A 14,065-nucleotide genomic window follows, 5' to 3' on the forward strand; every position below is an offset into this window, starting at 1 on the left:
CTGCTTTAACATTTCCTGTAGGGTAGGCTTAGTGATCATGAACTCCTTTAGCCTTTGTTTGTGTGGGAAACTCTTTATCTCTCCTTATATACTGCATAATATCCTTGCCGGATAGAGTATTCTTGGCTGCCGATTTTTTTCTTTCAGCACTTTGACTATATCATGCCACTCCTTTCTGGTCTGCAAAGTTTCTGATGAAAAATCCTCTGATGGCCTCATAGGCTTCCCCTTTTTCTGCTCCTAAAATTCTTTTTCACTACTCTTTGCCGTTTTAATTACTATGTATGTATATATGTATCTTGGTGTGGACCACCTTGGGTTGGTTTTGATGGGGTCTCTGCCTCCTGCAACAGATCTGTTGCCTCCTGCAACAGATATCAATCTGTTTCCTTCCCCAGATTAGGGAAGTTTTCAGCTGTTATTTTTACAAATAAATTTTCTGTAAAACCTTCTCTCTCTTCTTCTTCTGGGATCCCTACAATGGAAATGTTATTACACTTGATGGAGTTGCTGAGTTCCCTAAGTCTATTCTCATTTTGCGTGTTTTCCTTCCTCTCTCACCTGCTTAACTCAACCGCTCTGCATTATTCTGTCCTCCAGGTCTCTAATTAGTTCTTCTGCTTCCTCCAGGCTGCTATTTATTCCATCGAGTTTATTTTTAGTTTCATTTATTATGCTCTTCATCTCTGATATGTTATTTTTAAACTCTTTAAGGGGCTCACTGATACCCTCCACATTTTTCTCAAGTCCTGTGGGTGAAGTTATGATTATTACTTAAATTCTCTCTAAGGCATATTACTTACATCCATTTTGCTTAGATCTCTTGTTGTAGTTTTGTCCTGTTCTTTCATTTTGGACATATTCCTGTCTCCTCACTTTGTCTAATTCTCTCTGTCTGTTTCTGTGTGTTCGGGAAGCCAGCTACATCTCCTTCTCTTGAACCTGGTGCTTCAGGGGTATCTCCTATGTGTGCTGTGTGGGCTTTGCTGTTGAGTCTTGACTGCTTTTCTTTCAGTCCAGTCATCTGCAGTGGTTTTTCTTTCCATGTTTGGGGCAGTGTTTTGTCTCTGTGGTGTTAGTGGACCAGTCTGGGGCCACCTTGGGTTCGAGCTGAGTCTGACCAGGCATTTGCCAGAGATGCAGTAGCAGCAAATTGCAGGGCACTTTCCCTGTAGTGTCCCCTAAGAAGTTTTCTTTTTTTTTTTTTTTAATTTTTTTTTTCAACGTTTATTTATTTTTGGAACAGAGAGAGACAGAGCATGAACGGGGGAGGGGCAGAGAGAGAGGGAGACACAGAATCAGAAACAGGCTCCAGTCTCCGAGCCATCAGCCCAGAGCCTGACGCGGGGCTCGAACTCACGGACCGCAAGATTGTGACCTGGCTGAAGTCGGACGCTTAACCGACTGCGCCACCCAGGCGCCCCCCCAAGAAGTTTTCTTTGGTGAGTGGGGCCTACAATCTAACCCGCAGTGTGCCCCCAGCCCACTGCTGGGGCAGCCCTCTAACTGGCATGTGTGTTTATCTTCCTCTCATCCCAGGGCAGGAGTCACTTTGGAGTGATGCTGGCCCCTATTGGGGCTGCTTGCACACTGCCAGCCTCGGGGCCCCAATTTGAATGGGCTATGCCCAAGAGTTTTTTGGAACAGGCATGCCACTGCCACAGACATGGGACTGGCCAGGGTAGGATCCACAGTTTTAGTAAGGCGCATGCTGGTCTGCTTGCAAAATGAGACCTGCCACCACCACCACCTTTACAAAGCTAGATCTGCAAAGCACGTATGGGCAGGGCACACAGTTTCAATAAGGTGCCTGCCAGCCCTCTGTGGGACCCACTGCCACCACTCTGACTGCCAAAACTGGCCCGGGACCCTGCAAAACCTGTGGGGCGGAGGACTGGGCATTGGCAAGGTTTGCACTGGTCTTCTGGGGGGAGGGGACCTGCAGTGCCAAGACTGAGGCAAGCGTAATTGGAAAGGGCAGATCTTCTGAAGCAGCATGGGAAGATGGGGGGGGGGGGGGGGGGGGGGTGTATTAGCAAGTTAGGTAGTGAATCAGCACGGCATTGGTTCCTGCAGGTGGTTGCTGTTTATGTTGAGGGGCGGGGGAGGGAAATGGCACCTGCCAGTTCCTTTGTTTCTGGAGAAGTCCAATAGGGGAACACTTGTAAAGCTAATACTGTCCCTAACTAGCTATGTGACTTTACAACAACCACTTCCTTCAGCTCACTGGACTTCAATCTCCTTTTTCTGTAAAATGGAAAAGCACAATCAATGAGATGTTCTCGAAATAGTTTCCGTGCTGACATCCCACGTATATGACATTTCATACTACACAATATGCCCTCGCGGAAGAGGGAGGCCCTGTGGTCTGTTCTCTTTTCATAAAGGCACAGAGGTTAACCTTCATCTAAGTGACTCAGTGAGTGTATGGTAGATAAGAAACAGGTGATACGTATCTCTTCGGCCGATTATTACTCTGCAGAGCCTGAAAGAATCTGTGTGTGATTATAAGGTCTTGCCCCCCTCCCTTTTTTTTGCACTGTACTTACACAGGAATTATAAATAAATGAACAAAAGGGATCCGAGAAGTGCAACCCTTCGAAAATTGTTCAGACGGAGACCGCCCAAATGAAAAACACATGCTATTTCCCCTCTGCCTGAGCAATTTGGCATTCCGCGTACAAGTTCCCAGGAGAGGGGCTGGGCCTCTCCAGGCAGGAACTGGAGCCAGAGGCTTCCCCTGCTACTCGCTGGGATAGAAGAACATCAGGAATGACTTTCAGTGCAGTAGTTCCTGTGGTGCTCGCAGAAGCCACGCGGCTTGGGTGCAATCAAACTGCGGCCCAGCCTCATCCCGGCAGGAATCCAGATGCAGGCCAAGTACAGCAGCACAAGGGACATGCTGGATGACGATGGGGACACCGTCGTGAGTGTGCATTCTCGAGCCTCGTCTCCAAGCCAGCAGCCAGAGGCTGGACGCAAAGGTATTCTGCCTCCCGGAGTGCAAATTGGCAAGACCCTTGGGCGATGCATGGGATGAGCTCTCTCTCTGGGGAATGCGCCACATGAGGGAAAGAGAAAGCGTTTCCATGATTGATAATTACCTGTCACTGTGCACTTTCCACAACCTGCGTGCCTCGTATATGAACGTCTGAAAAACTAAGCTCAGTACGAACAAAGATGTTTATGTTTCTAAGATTCTATCGTGAGCACAGTGGTTTGCAGTTAAGGGTGTATTGTGTTTACCAAGTAGGTATAAGTATACAAAGGTGAGATTGTATGTAGAATTAAAGTAGCACTCCTTCTCTTTCCCGGCTTCCCATGAAGGCCAAATCCAATGCTGTTCTATTTACCATCTGCGATCCGATCTGGGAATTCGCTGGTTTGGGACTCGTGGCTTTAGAAGGAGTTTTCCCAGCAGACACAGCAACCTGGGTATTTTGTCATAATTCTGCATCTTGAAGTTGTGAGGCCTCTGGAGAGTCATGTCAACATCAGGTGTTCGTTTTTATCATCTGTGAGATGAGGTGGGATTAAAGTAAATGCTTTCTAAGGTCCCCTTAGCTTAATTCGGTGATTCGATGATCTAAATAGCGGCCTCAGATACAATAACATCCCATTCCGTTCCCTTTTGTTCTACTTACTACCAGAATATTACTGAGATGGCTGAAGTGAATTATAAAAATATTTAATCTTAGTTACATTTCTACCTTAGTTAAGTTTCTACCGTATGCTTCTATTTCCAATAACTCACTTTCTGACATAGCAATAAAAATATTTTTTTTCAGTCCATAGAATTCATATACAGAGAGAAGGATTTTCTATCCTGGGCAACTCAGTCAATGTAAGGCGAAATGTGACTTGAGTTCTAGTGGAAAGACCTCACAGCGTAACACAGAAACAGGTTCTTTTTTTGTTTTTTGTTTTAATATTTATTTATAGGAGACAGAGGGACAGAGTGCAAGCAGGGGAAAGGCAGAGAGAGAGAGAGAGAGAGAGAGAGAGAGAGAGATACAGAATCTGAAGCAGACTCCAGGCTCCGAGCTGTCAACACAGAGCCCGATGTGGGGCTCAAACCCACAAAGCGGCAGAATCATGACCTGGGCCGAAGTGGGACGCTTAACTGACGGAGCCACCCGGGTGCCCCAGAGCCAGGTTCCAATATCAGCTGTGCTGCTTACAGACTGGGGTATTGGACAAGTTACTTAAGTATTCTGGGGCTTCAATTCCTTCATTTATAAAATGTTAGCGACAGTAAACACGTATACAGTGAGCGTTGTGTGCCTCAAAATATTTTAAGCACTTGTGTATATGAAACTTCTATTTTATAGAGTGGCTGGGGTTTAAGGTTGAGAAGTTATGTAAAGTCCTTGGCATACCACAGACATACCTGTGTGTTTCTTTTCAGTATGCCATTCCTTGAGAATTCCTAAGTGTTCTGTTTAACATTTTTGTGTTAGTCTGCATCAGAGAGATTCTTTTTTTTTTTTTTTTTTTTTTTTGAAGAAAGAGAAAAACAGAGCATGAACGGGGAGGGTCAGAGAGAGAGGGAGGCACAGAATCTGAAACAGGCTTCAGGCTCTGAGCTGTCAGCACAGAGCCCCACGCGGGGCTCGAACTCATGGACGGCGAGATCATGACCTGAGCCGAAGTCGGAAGCTTAACCGACTGAGCCATCCAGGCGGCCCTGCATCAGAGAGATTCTTTTTTATTATTATTATTTTTTTTTAATTTTTTTTTTCAACGTTTATTTATTTTTGGGACAGAGAGAGACAGAGCATGAACGGGCGAGGGGCAGAGAGAGAGGGAGACACAGAATCGGAAACAGGCTCCAGGCTCCGAGCCATCAGCCCAGAGCCCGACGCGGGGCTCGAACTCACGGTCCGTGAGATCGTGACCTGGTTGAAGTCGGACGCTTAACCGACTGCGCCACCCAGGCGCCCCAGAGAGATTCTTAATCAGTGACGGGATCGTAGTATGTCCTTCTCGTTTGGCCACACTCAGGTTTTCTTCACTTCTATAAATCTGGACACATACTTTTTCACCGTTCCCTTCCACTTCTCCTTTATCAAATAACTTTGAGGTTTTCTTCCTTTCCTCTATTAAACCTTTCCACTCAGTTTCTGTTCATTGAATGATCACCACCTGAGACTCACTAATGTGACTGTATCTTATTGTTTTCTTTCTACTACACTATCTACTAACTTGTAAGAAGATACTGGGGACTTCTAGCCTCCTTGATGTGAAGCAAAGCGACAACTTTGGGATGTCAGTTTCTGTAGCCACCGATTATGAGCCGCACGATCCGATATGTTTTCCTCCAACAAATCCTGTGAAGAATCAGCTTTCACGGCTGTGGTTTGAAGTGGCTTGTGTATAACTTCAGTTTTGATCTTTAACTAGAGCCAGGAACTCACAAAGATTAGTGATCAGCATAATCAGGAACAGGGTGTACAAATAAGTTCTGCCGAGCTAGGGGGTGGAGAGGTAGGTGGGGCAGGATAAAACACTTAGTGAAACATCTGGCAACCTTTCCCTTAGCAGGGGAAACTGAAACAGTAGGAGTAAAGGTTACAAAGAAGTGTCTTGAAGGCAAACCTCTGAAAATAGTTATCTTGCCCTTCGTGTATGATACTTCGTTTTTACCTTGTGCTGATGCAAATATTTAAAGGGATGTCACTGTTGAAGTTTAATTATTTCTTAGGAAAATGATCTGATGTAATTTTACTCTTAAAAATAACAGAGCAAAGGAAGGGCATGTGGGTGGCTCAGTTGGTTAAACATCCGACTTCGGCTCAGGTCATGATCTCGCGGCTTGTGACTTCGAACCTGCGTTGGGCTCTGTGCTGACAGCTCAGAGCCTGGAGCCTGCTTTGGATTCTGTGACTCCCTCTCTCTGCCCCTCCCCAGCTCATGCTCTGTTTCTCTTTCTCTCAAAAATAAACAAACATTAAAAAAAGGAGAAGGAGGAGGAGGCGAAGGAGGAGGAGGAGGAGGGGAAAAATACCAGAGCAAAACTCACTCCGGGAATATTTTGGCAATGCAGAAGATTTAAATTCTTATGACTGGAAAATTAATTTTTTTTCTCTAAAATCAATAAAAATAAATTATGTCCACTTGTTTATTTCCTCGATTTTCATTTTTTCAGTATAAAAGCTATGTTCATCTTCAAAAATGCTAAACAATTCAGAAGATAAAAAGTAAAAGTGAAAGACAATGTCCTCATACCTTCTTTCTAAAAACTTATGTTCAAGGTTACATCATGCCAGGCATATTGCAAGGTATGCCAAATACGATATTGCAAAGTAATAGCAAATATAATATGATCCCTGTTTATGAGGAAACTTAACGTTTTGTGTCTTCTTCAATTTCTATCATAAGCTTTCTATAGTTTTCAGTATACAGATCTTTTACCTCTTTGGTTAGGTTTATTCCTAGGTATTTTATGGTCTTTGATGCAATTGTGAAGGATGCAATAATGCTGACTTGAAGGAGAACATGCACCTCAATATTTATAGCAACTCTATCAACCACTATCAACCAATTTGTTGATATCGGCTATCGACCAAAAGCCAAATTATGAAAAGATCCCAAATGTCCATCAACTGTTGAATGGATAAAGAAGCTGTGGTTTATATACAGAATGGAATACTACTTGGCAACAAAAAAGAATGAAGTCTTGCCATTTGCAACGACATGGATGGAACTGAAGGGTATTACATTAGGCAAAATAAATCACTCAGAGAAAGACACAGGTATTTCACTCGTATGTGGAATGTGAGAAAGCCAACAGACAAACATAGGGGAAGGGGAGGACAAATAAGATAAAAAGAGAGAGGGAGGCACACCATGAGACACTCTTTAAACACAGAGAACAAACTGAGGAGTGCTGGAGGAGAGACAGGTGGGAGGATGGGCTAAATGGGTGATGGGCATTAAGGAGGGCACTTGTTGGGATGAGCACTGGGTGTCATATATGAGAGATGAATCACTGGGTTCAGTTTCTGAAGCCAAGACTGAGCTGTATGTTAACTAACTTGAGGAAAGAAAGAAGGAAAGAAAGAAGAAAGAAAGAAGGAAGGAAGGAAGGAAGGAAGGAAGGAAGGAAGGAAGGAAGGAAGTTCCACATCATATGAAAACAAAGCTGGGAGGGTTTAAGGGGTTAGGGGCATGATAGGCAGACAGACACATGACAGAAAAGCCACGGAGGGCATAAGTAACTTTGTGTTTTCAGAGATCTGTAAGCACTGCGTTCTGGCTGACGGGTAGAGTTGGAGAGAGGGGAAGCTGACAAGAGCTAGTATGGAAAGGTTAAAAGGGCCTATTATGTCATATTGAGGTATTGTCATTCCAATTCAGTACAATAAGCTCACAGAAGGATTTAAACAGGGACTAACGTAATCAGTTTTGTGTTTTTAGAAAACCATCTAGGCTGCAAGGAGGTAGATGCATTGCAGGAGTACGAAACTGCACGAGCTAATACCTAGGTAGTTAGCATTAGCTAAGTGTGAGATTGGAAGAACCTAAACTGAAGTAGTGTGAGAATGAGAAGGGGGAATCAGACGCTGAGGAGATAGAGTTTAAAGAGTTGGTGACTGGTTACAAGTGGAAAGACAAGGAAAGAAAGAGCACAGGTTGATTAGGTTCCACCAATGTTCTGTAGATGGTGTTGCCAACAATTGGGGTAGAAACTCCGGGCAGTTGGAGTTGCCCAGACACTTGGATGTGTTGCAAGTGGGTTGCAAGTAAGGATTTTGAGCTACATATGTATGTGAGAATTGTTGACATCTTGGTTAGAATTAAACTTTCTGAGGATGAGCAAGGTCACTGAGAAGGAGAATGGAAAATGAAAAGACAAAAAAACCCGAAGGAATAGAATTCCGAGGAGAGAATCAGGGGCAGGATGGATGAGACGTTCCAATAAAAGCTACTGATAATGAATGGTAAACAGTGGCAGAGGTGGACCAGGAGAGAGAGAGACATTAAGGAAGCCAAAAAACAACAACTTCAAGAGAAATGGAAAAGTCCATGGTGAATTTTAAAAATAATAAATAATAGGGCGCCTGGGTGGCTCAGTCGGTTGAGCGACCAACTTTGGCTCAGGTCATGACCTCATGGTTTGTGAGTTCGAGCCCCGCGTGGGGCTCTGTGCTGATGGCTCGGAGCCTGGAGCCTGCTTCGGATTCTGTGTACCCCCCTCTCTCTGCCCCTCCCCCACTCGTGCTCTTTCTGTCTCTCTCTCTCTGTCTCAGAAATAAATGAACATGAAAAAAAAATTTTTAAATAATAAGTATTGCAGAAAATGCAAGCAAAAGGAAGGCTAAAAACAATTTAGTGTTTTAGCAATAAGAAGAAAAATAGATTATTGGTAATTTTTAATACCAGGACTTTGGAAGGAACCTAGTTAAATAGGAAAATAAACAAGTTGTCATTTCCTTTTTAAATATTTCTTTCTTTTTGAGGAGTTAGCTGTAAAGAGGAAAGATCAAGTGTCAGATCTGAGGTATTATGAGTTTGCGCAAGTGCATTTGAAAATTATTTACTATTATTATTATTATTATTATTTTTAAGAGTCCAGTGAGGCATTTTATTTGCATAAATGTATTCCATCCCTAGAAGAAGAATCCCAGCATTTTCCCTCCTGTGTGTTTTCATCATGCTTCCTCTGATAGGCCAACGTTCCAACAGAAGACTATAAACCTATCAGAAGAACCTGAAGACATATTAGGGTTTAAGAAAAAAACATAAAAACACTTTAATGATACATTTATGTTCTACTTTACCGCTGCTTACGTTCATTACAATATTCTCAAATTTTTCTAGCTTTTTAGCTTCCCTTCCTCAACTAAAGTGTCACTTACATGCCATGGCATAAATCACATCTCACTGATCCAACAAATCTTTAAGGCATACCTATTTAACATCAAGCAAGATGGTAGGCATGGAAGGCTATTATTATTATTATTATTTAAGCCAAGTATCGTCGACCCAAAATGTTTCATCGGTTTCAGCTGTGCAACTTTGTGATTTGACAAGTTCACGCTCTGCTCCCCACAAGTGTAGCTGCCATCCATCGCACACGATGCTATTGCAATCGCACTGACTGTGTTTCCCATGCTGTCCCTTCCGTTCCTTGACTTAGTCATTCCACAACTAGACGCCTGTACCTCCCACTCTCTTTCACTCATTTTGTCCACCCTGTCACCTGCCACCCGTCTGGCAACCGTTTGTTTTCCGTACATTGATGAGGAGAGCCGATTTTTAGGTGCTTGGGGAAGTGGAAGGAGTAATGGGAATCAATTACAAGAAAATGGCAGGAAACGCTATTGAGGATGTGTAGAAGGCCACAAGAGCAGATAGGGATGAACAAGTTCCTGACTGTGTTTACTCATGTGAATATCCTTGAACGAGGTGACGTTTGCTCTTGGCAGAGCAAGATGGGCACTAGTAGTGAGGAAGACGTGGGCAGGGACAGAAGCAGATAGGTAAAAGCTAGCCTGGGGCAGTGTATTAGTGGGTAAAATTAAGAAAGGCAAGAACTCAGAAGGAAAAGATCAAGTATTACTTTTGGATGGGAATTTAGATCAGGATAAGATCATTGGGGGAATCACCCGCAGAGTCAAACGCAATGAGAAGGTAGATTAATGGGCTGAGACCTAGTCTTCAAAGAAAAGGGGCATATGAGGAGGGACCTTTGGCAGATGAAGCTAAAACGTTGGATGGGATCCTGCTACGCAGGGTCTTTTATACCAAGAAGACTTGTTTTTCCTTTAGGAAGAACTTAAACTTGCGTTTGGTGGCAGAGTGGGGAAGGTATGATTTAAGGTGGCTATTTCTGAGGTGTTTCACAATAAAGAAATGAAAAGTAGTAAGCGGTAAAACACCAGAGTCTTTCCATAATTCCATACGGAACTGCCATATAAGGACAGATATTGATGTGGGATCTGTTGGGAGGCTAGGAAAATGATTTTAAAATTTCAGCCAAATTTCATTTGCTCCTTCACTTACTAGCTGTGCAAACTTAAGCAAATTAAGCAACTCCTAGATACTGCAGTTTTTAAAAATCCAAAGGAAGGTTAAAAATAGTGCCCTCTTGGGTAGTTTTTGGATGAGTCAAATGAAATATGACCACATAATACACTCAGTAGTTGTCATTATCAAAAGCTCTGTGTCCTTGGGTAAGGTGACTCGCCCCTCTAGGACTCAGTGTCCTGCCTGTAAAATGGGGATCATGAGGAGTATCTACTCACAGGGGGTTGTAAGATACGAGATAATGCATAAGGCATTTATCTTAGTAACTCAAGGAGTGTTAGCAATCTTTATGAGTAGCGATGTTATTTTTGAATTGCGTTTCATAAGTGAAACTTCTTAATTAAAATATAAAATTGACTCACCTAAATTTTACTCAAAAACATATGTGTAATCGACTTTCTAATTGCAGTGAGTTAAAAACTCAATGATATTCTGCAAATAGGTTATACATTTTTAGATGCCTATTATTTTGAAATGATAGGAAGAATAACATCCATTTACTTTTAGAGAGAATGAAAATATTGAATAGGATTTGAAATAAAATCGTAAGATAATGAAAATCTGCGTTTTCATGAACACTGGAAAATATTCTCAACTCACGGCCCCTCAAATATTCTCCCAGAGGAGATTTATTCTGTGCCCTATGGGAGGAGTAAGGAAACAAAAAGAAGTTGCTAAAAAGACAACATTGGAAATTTGAAAGTCAGATATCTAAGCGGCAATATCTCACGGTTAAAAAACGTTAAAAGTAATTTCTGAAAGATGATCCACCTTGCCACCGGTCTAATTCGCCTCCATTATGTCTGCGAGTCCTGGTAAAGGAGAAGTCTACAAAGTGTGCTGTTAAGCATGATAATGTGATCCTGTCTCTGGCCCTAGTTTGCCATGTGGCTTTGTGCAAATTATTTAGATTCTCTGTGTCTTTTCCAGCTTTTAGTATGGCTTCTCTTTCAGAGGCATACTAAAAAACTACATCTGGTAATACAGGTGTCATTTCTTATAGGCCCTGGGAATGGAGCCTTTCTTTCAAGGGAAACTCCCCCTTTCTGACGCCTGATGAAGAAAGAGTAACTAACCGGTCAAGGATGCCAAGTCTCTCCATCTACAACGTTTCTTATAATTACAAAGGAATTTGCCTTCCAAACTTGACCTCAGCACTGTAGCCTTTTATAATATAGTTCTAGTAAAAAGATTCAGGAAAGGGTTTTTTTTTTTTTTTCTCTATATATCTCATTATTCCTAAGGATGTTTATACCATTCCTTGCCCTGTCCACACCTTTTTCTAAACATGCCTCAGGGGACAGCACAGGGGTCCTCTTCCAAAAAATAGAACCACGATAAAGCCAAGCCAAACTGAAGCACCTCCCAGGCAGTTTTTTTTTTTTGTTTGTTTTTTCTTATTTCAGGGTGGAGGTGACCCCTAGAGACAGACCTCATTTTATGATCAAGACACTTGGAATAAAACTCAGGGATATTAAACTTAGAAAAATAGAGGGAAATATAACATCAAAAAAAAAAAAAAAAGAAAGAAAGAAAGAAGAAAAAAAGAAGTGAAACTTTCAACTCCAAGGGCTTTCCATTATGGAAGCCCGGTTTCCTGGGAAATGAGCAAACCTCCTGTAGAAACTCCCGAGGGTTGTGTTTTTCTGAGTCTTGAGATAAACAGGAAGAGATTGTGAGTGCTGAGAGAGGGAGGCAGGGAGAAAAGGAGGGAGAGAGAGGAGAGTCAGAGTAGAAAAATTTCCAAATGACCAGGCAAAGAGGATTCTTTAGAAGGGAATTTTTATAACTTGGTTCCTTAGCAAAAGATATAGACTCCTGCTTTTGTCTTCTGTCCTAGAGACAATCTTAGGAAAGATGATGTATTTATTTTTTACATGGATATAATTATTATTAAATAATATTCTAATTTGTTAAGTCCATGCCCTCGCTTTACAGTAAAGGTTTAAGATTCTTCTTTTTTATCCTTTCAGTAGAAGATCAACGCCTCTCTTGGGCCCCGATATTATACAGGGAAGAGCAGGTTTCTTAAGGGATAGTTTGGTTGATTTCTATAGTTTTTCTTTCTGTTTACCTTCTTATTATTTATCATTTGGACCAGGGAAATATTAGTCATAAAAAAAGGAACAGCATTTAAGAAATAGTTTATGCCTTTCAGAGTGTATTAATATAAATAGGTTTCAGCAGGAGTAGATAGGTATATGACAGATATTTATATATAATCTGCACCTTCCTTCCTTCCTTCCTTCCTTCCTTCCTTCCTTCCTTCCACATTAATTGAGCTGATTTCACCTGATGTTCTAGGTGCTAGAACTGATGTTTTTCTAGTGACTAAATAGACAATAATCTTCTTCCAAAAGGAGCTTACTTTCTATTGGGGTAAGACAGATATAAACCGACAGAAACGAGTAAGATATGTAATATATTTGATAGTATTAAGATATATAGAGAAAAATAAAGCCATCATGGTGGTGGGTGCACATATGGGCTAGTACCTCTGGAATCCAGAAATATCCACCTATTTAAGGTTTTTTTTGGCCATAAGGAACTTTAAAAAGACTTAGGGTTTGGAGAGGATGTTGAGCATCAGCTATATTCTGGCTTCTGATCTCGTTCTTTTATGTTCTGTTGATTTGAGATACTCTTAAGTCAATGCCTTGACAGTCCAACAATTTCCAGGAAAATTTAGGCCAAATCACATAGGCCAGTTAATCAAAGGAAATGGGGAAGAAAGCACATCTCTCCAATATCTGTTCGTGATTCAGAATCTCACACAAGTCAGTGAATAGAAACCAGTATGGCTAGAAGATGAATTTAGCTGAGTCCACCTTCTGCTGTCAGAAATATGGCTGAAAACGCAATAGATTTTTAAAAATCAACAATGTTTAGGGTGCCTGGGTGGCTCAATCGACTAAGCTTCTGACTCTTGATTTTGGCTTAGGTCATGATCTCCCTGTTGGGGAGTGTAAGCCCCCCCTCAGGCTCTGTGCTGACCTTGCAGAGCCTGCTTGGGATTATCTCTCTCTCTCTGCCCCTCCCCTGCTTACCCTCCGTCTCTCTCAAAATAAATACCTAAACTTAAAAAAGAAATGAGCTCCTGGACCTCTTCCAAGGGTGCATCATTTAAATGGAAAGTTGAGGAGCAGGGAGTAGCCTGCCAATTAATTATGCAGGAGCAGAGGCAGAACTAACACAGGTTAACACAAAGGACAAGTTTGTTTCAAGGTTAAACAGAGGCCACTGTGTGTAGAATCTTTGAATGAGGGGAGAGTAGTTCAGAAAAGAATGAAAGAACTAGGTAGGGTCCGGAAGAACAAGACTCTTGTAGAATTTTATTTTAAGTGCAAAAAAGCTATTGGAAGCTTTTAGGTGGGGAAATAATATAATCCAATTTAATTTTTTTAATTTTTAATTTTTTAGTTTTTTAAATTTTTTATTATTTTTTTCTTAACGTTTCTTTATTTTTGGGACAGAGAGAGACAGAGCATGAACGGGCGAGGGGCAGAGAGAGAGGGAGACACAGAATCGGAAACAGGCTCCAGGCTCCGAGCCATCAGCCCAGAGCCTGAGGCGGGGCTCGAACTCCCGGACCGAGAGATCGTGACCTGGCTGAAGTCTGGACGCTTAACCGACTGCGCCACCCAGGCGCCCCTCTTTGTTCATTTTAATCACCATGCTAGATGCCACACGTTCGGGGGTGGGGGCAGCGACTTCCTTGTAGGATACCACACAGGTCATTCCGATCCAGAGCTAGCCTCAGCAGGTGACGGGTTCCCTGTCGACTCAGTAGCTCCTCTGCGATCACCACAAAGCACGACTGTGGGGGTGCAGCATTTATTATTTAACTGTTCTAAATTGAGATAGCTTAGATCCATCCTTGAGCCCCTGATGATCACGTTTCTTGACGGTCCATTTTGACGGAGATACAAATGAAGTGAACGAACACAATCCTTACAGGAAAGCGGCTTTCAACAAAGAAATCCCCAAAAGCAAACAGTAAAATGATCACTTGCCATTAGTCATACGCAATTTG

The 14,065-nt window shown here is 42.2% G+C and overlaps 1 protein-coding gene across 7 annotated transcripts in view; it reads left to right on the forward strand.

The window, feature by feature from the left end:
* The first annotated feature begins 2,680 nt into the window (after nt 1-2,680).
* Nucleotides 2,681-14,065, forward strand: part of CLEC1A (C-type lectin domain family 1 member A) — a 27,132-nt gene continuing 15,747 nt past the window's right edge. For 4 of the 7 annotated variants that reach the window (XR_005794584.1, XR_005794583.1, XR_005794585.1 and 1 more), the window contains exon 1: nt 2,682-2,984. Coding sequence is in view for 3 of the 7 variants with exons in the window: in XM_040488956.1 (XP_040344890.1) it covers nt 2,870-2,984 (115 nt within the window). In the remaining 4 variants the exon portion in view is untranslated. Of the gene's footprint in view, nt 2,985-14,065 lie in introns of all 7 variants that reach the window. The other 3 variants (XR_005794586.1, XM_040488958.1, XM_040488957.1) reach the window with 1 other exon arrangement.

Source organism: Herpailurus yagouaroundi, unplaced genomic scaffold, assembly GCF_014898765.1.
Source record: "Herpailurus yagouaroundi ecotype Mexico unplaced genomic scaffold, PumYag 166, whole genome shotgun sequence".
NCBI lineage: Eukaryota > Metazoa > Chordata > Mammalia > Carnivora > Felidae > Herpailurus > Herpailurus yagouaroundi.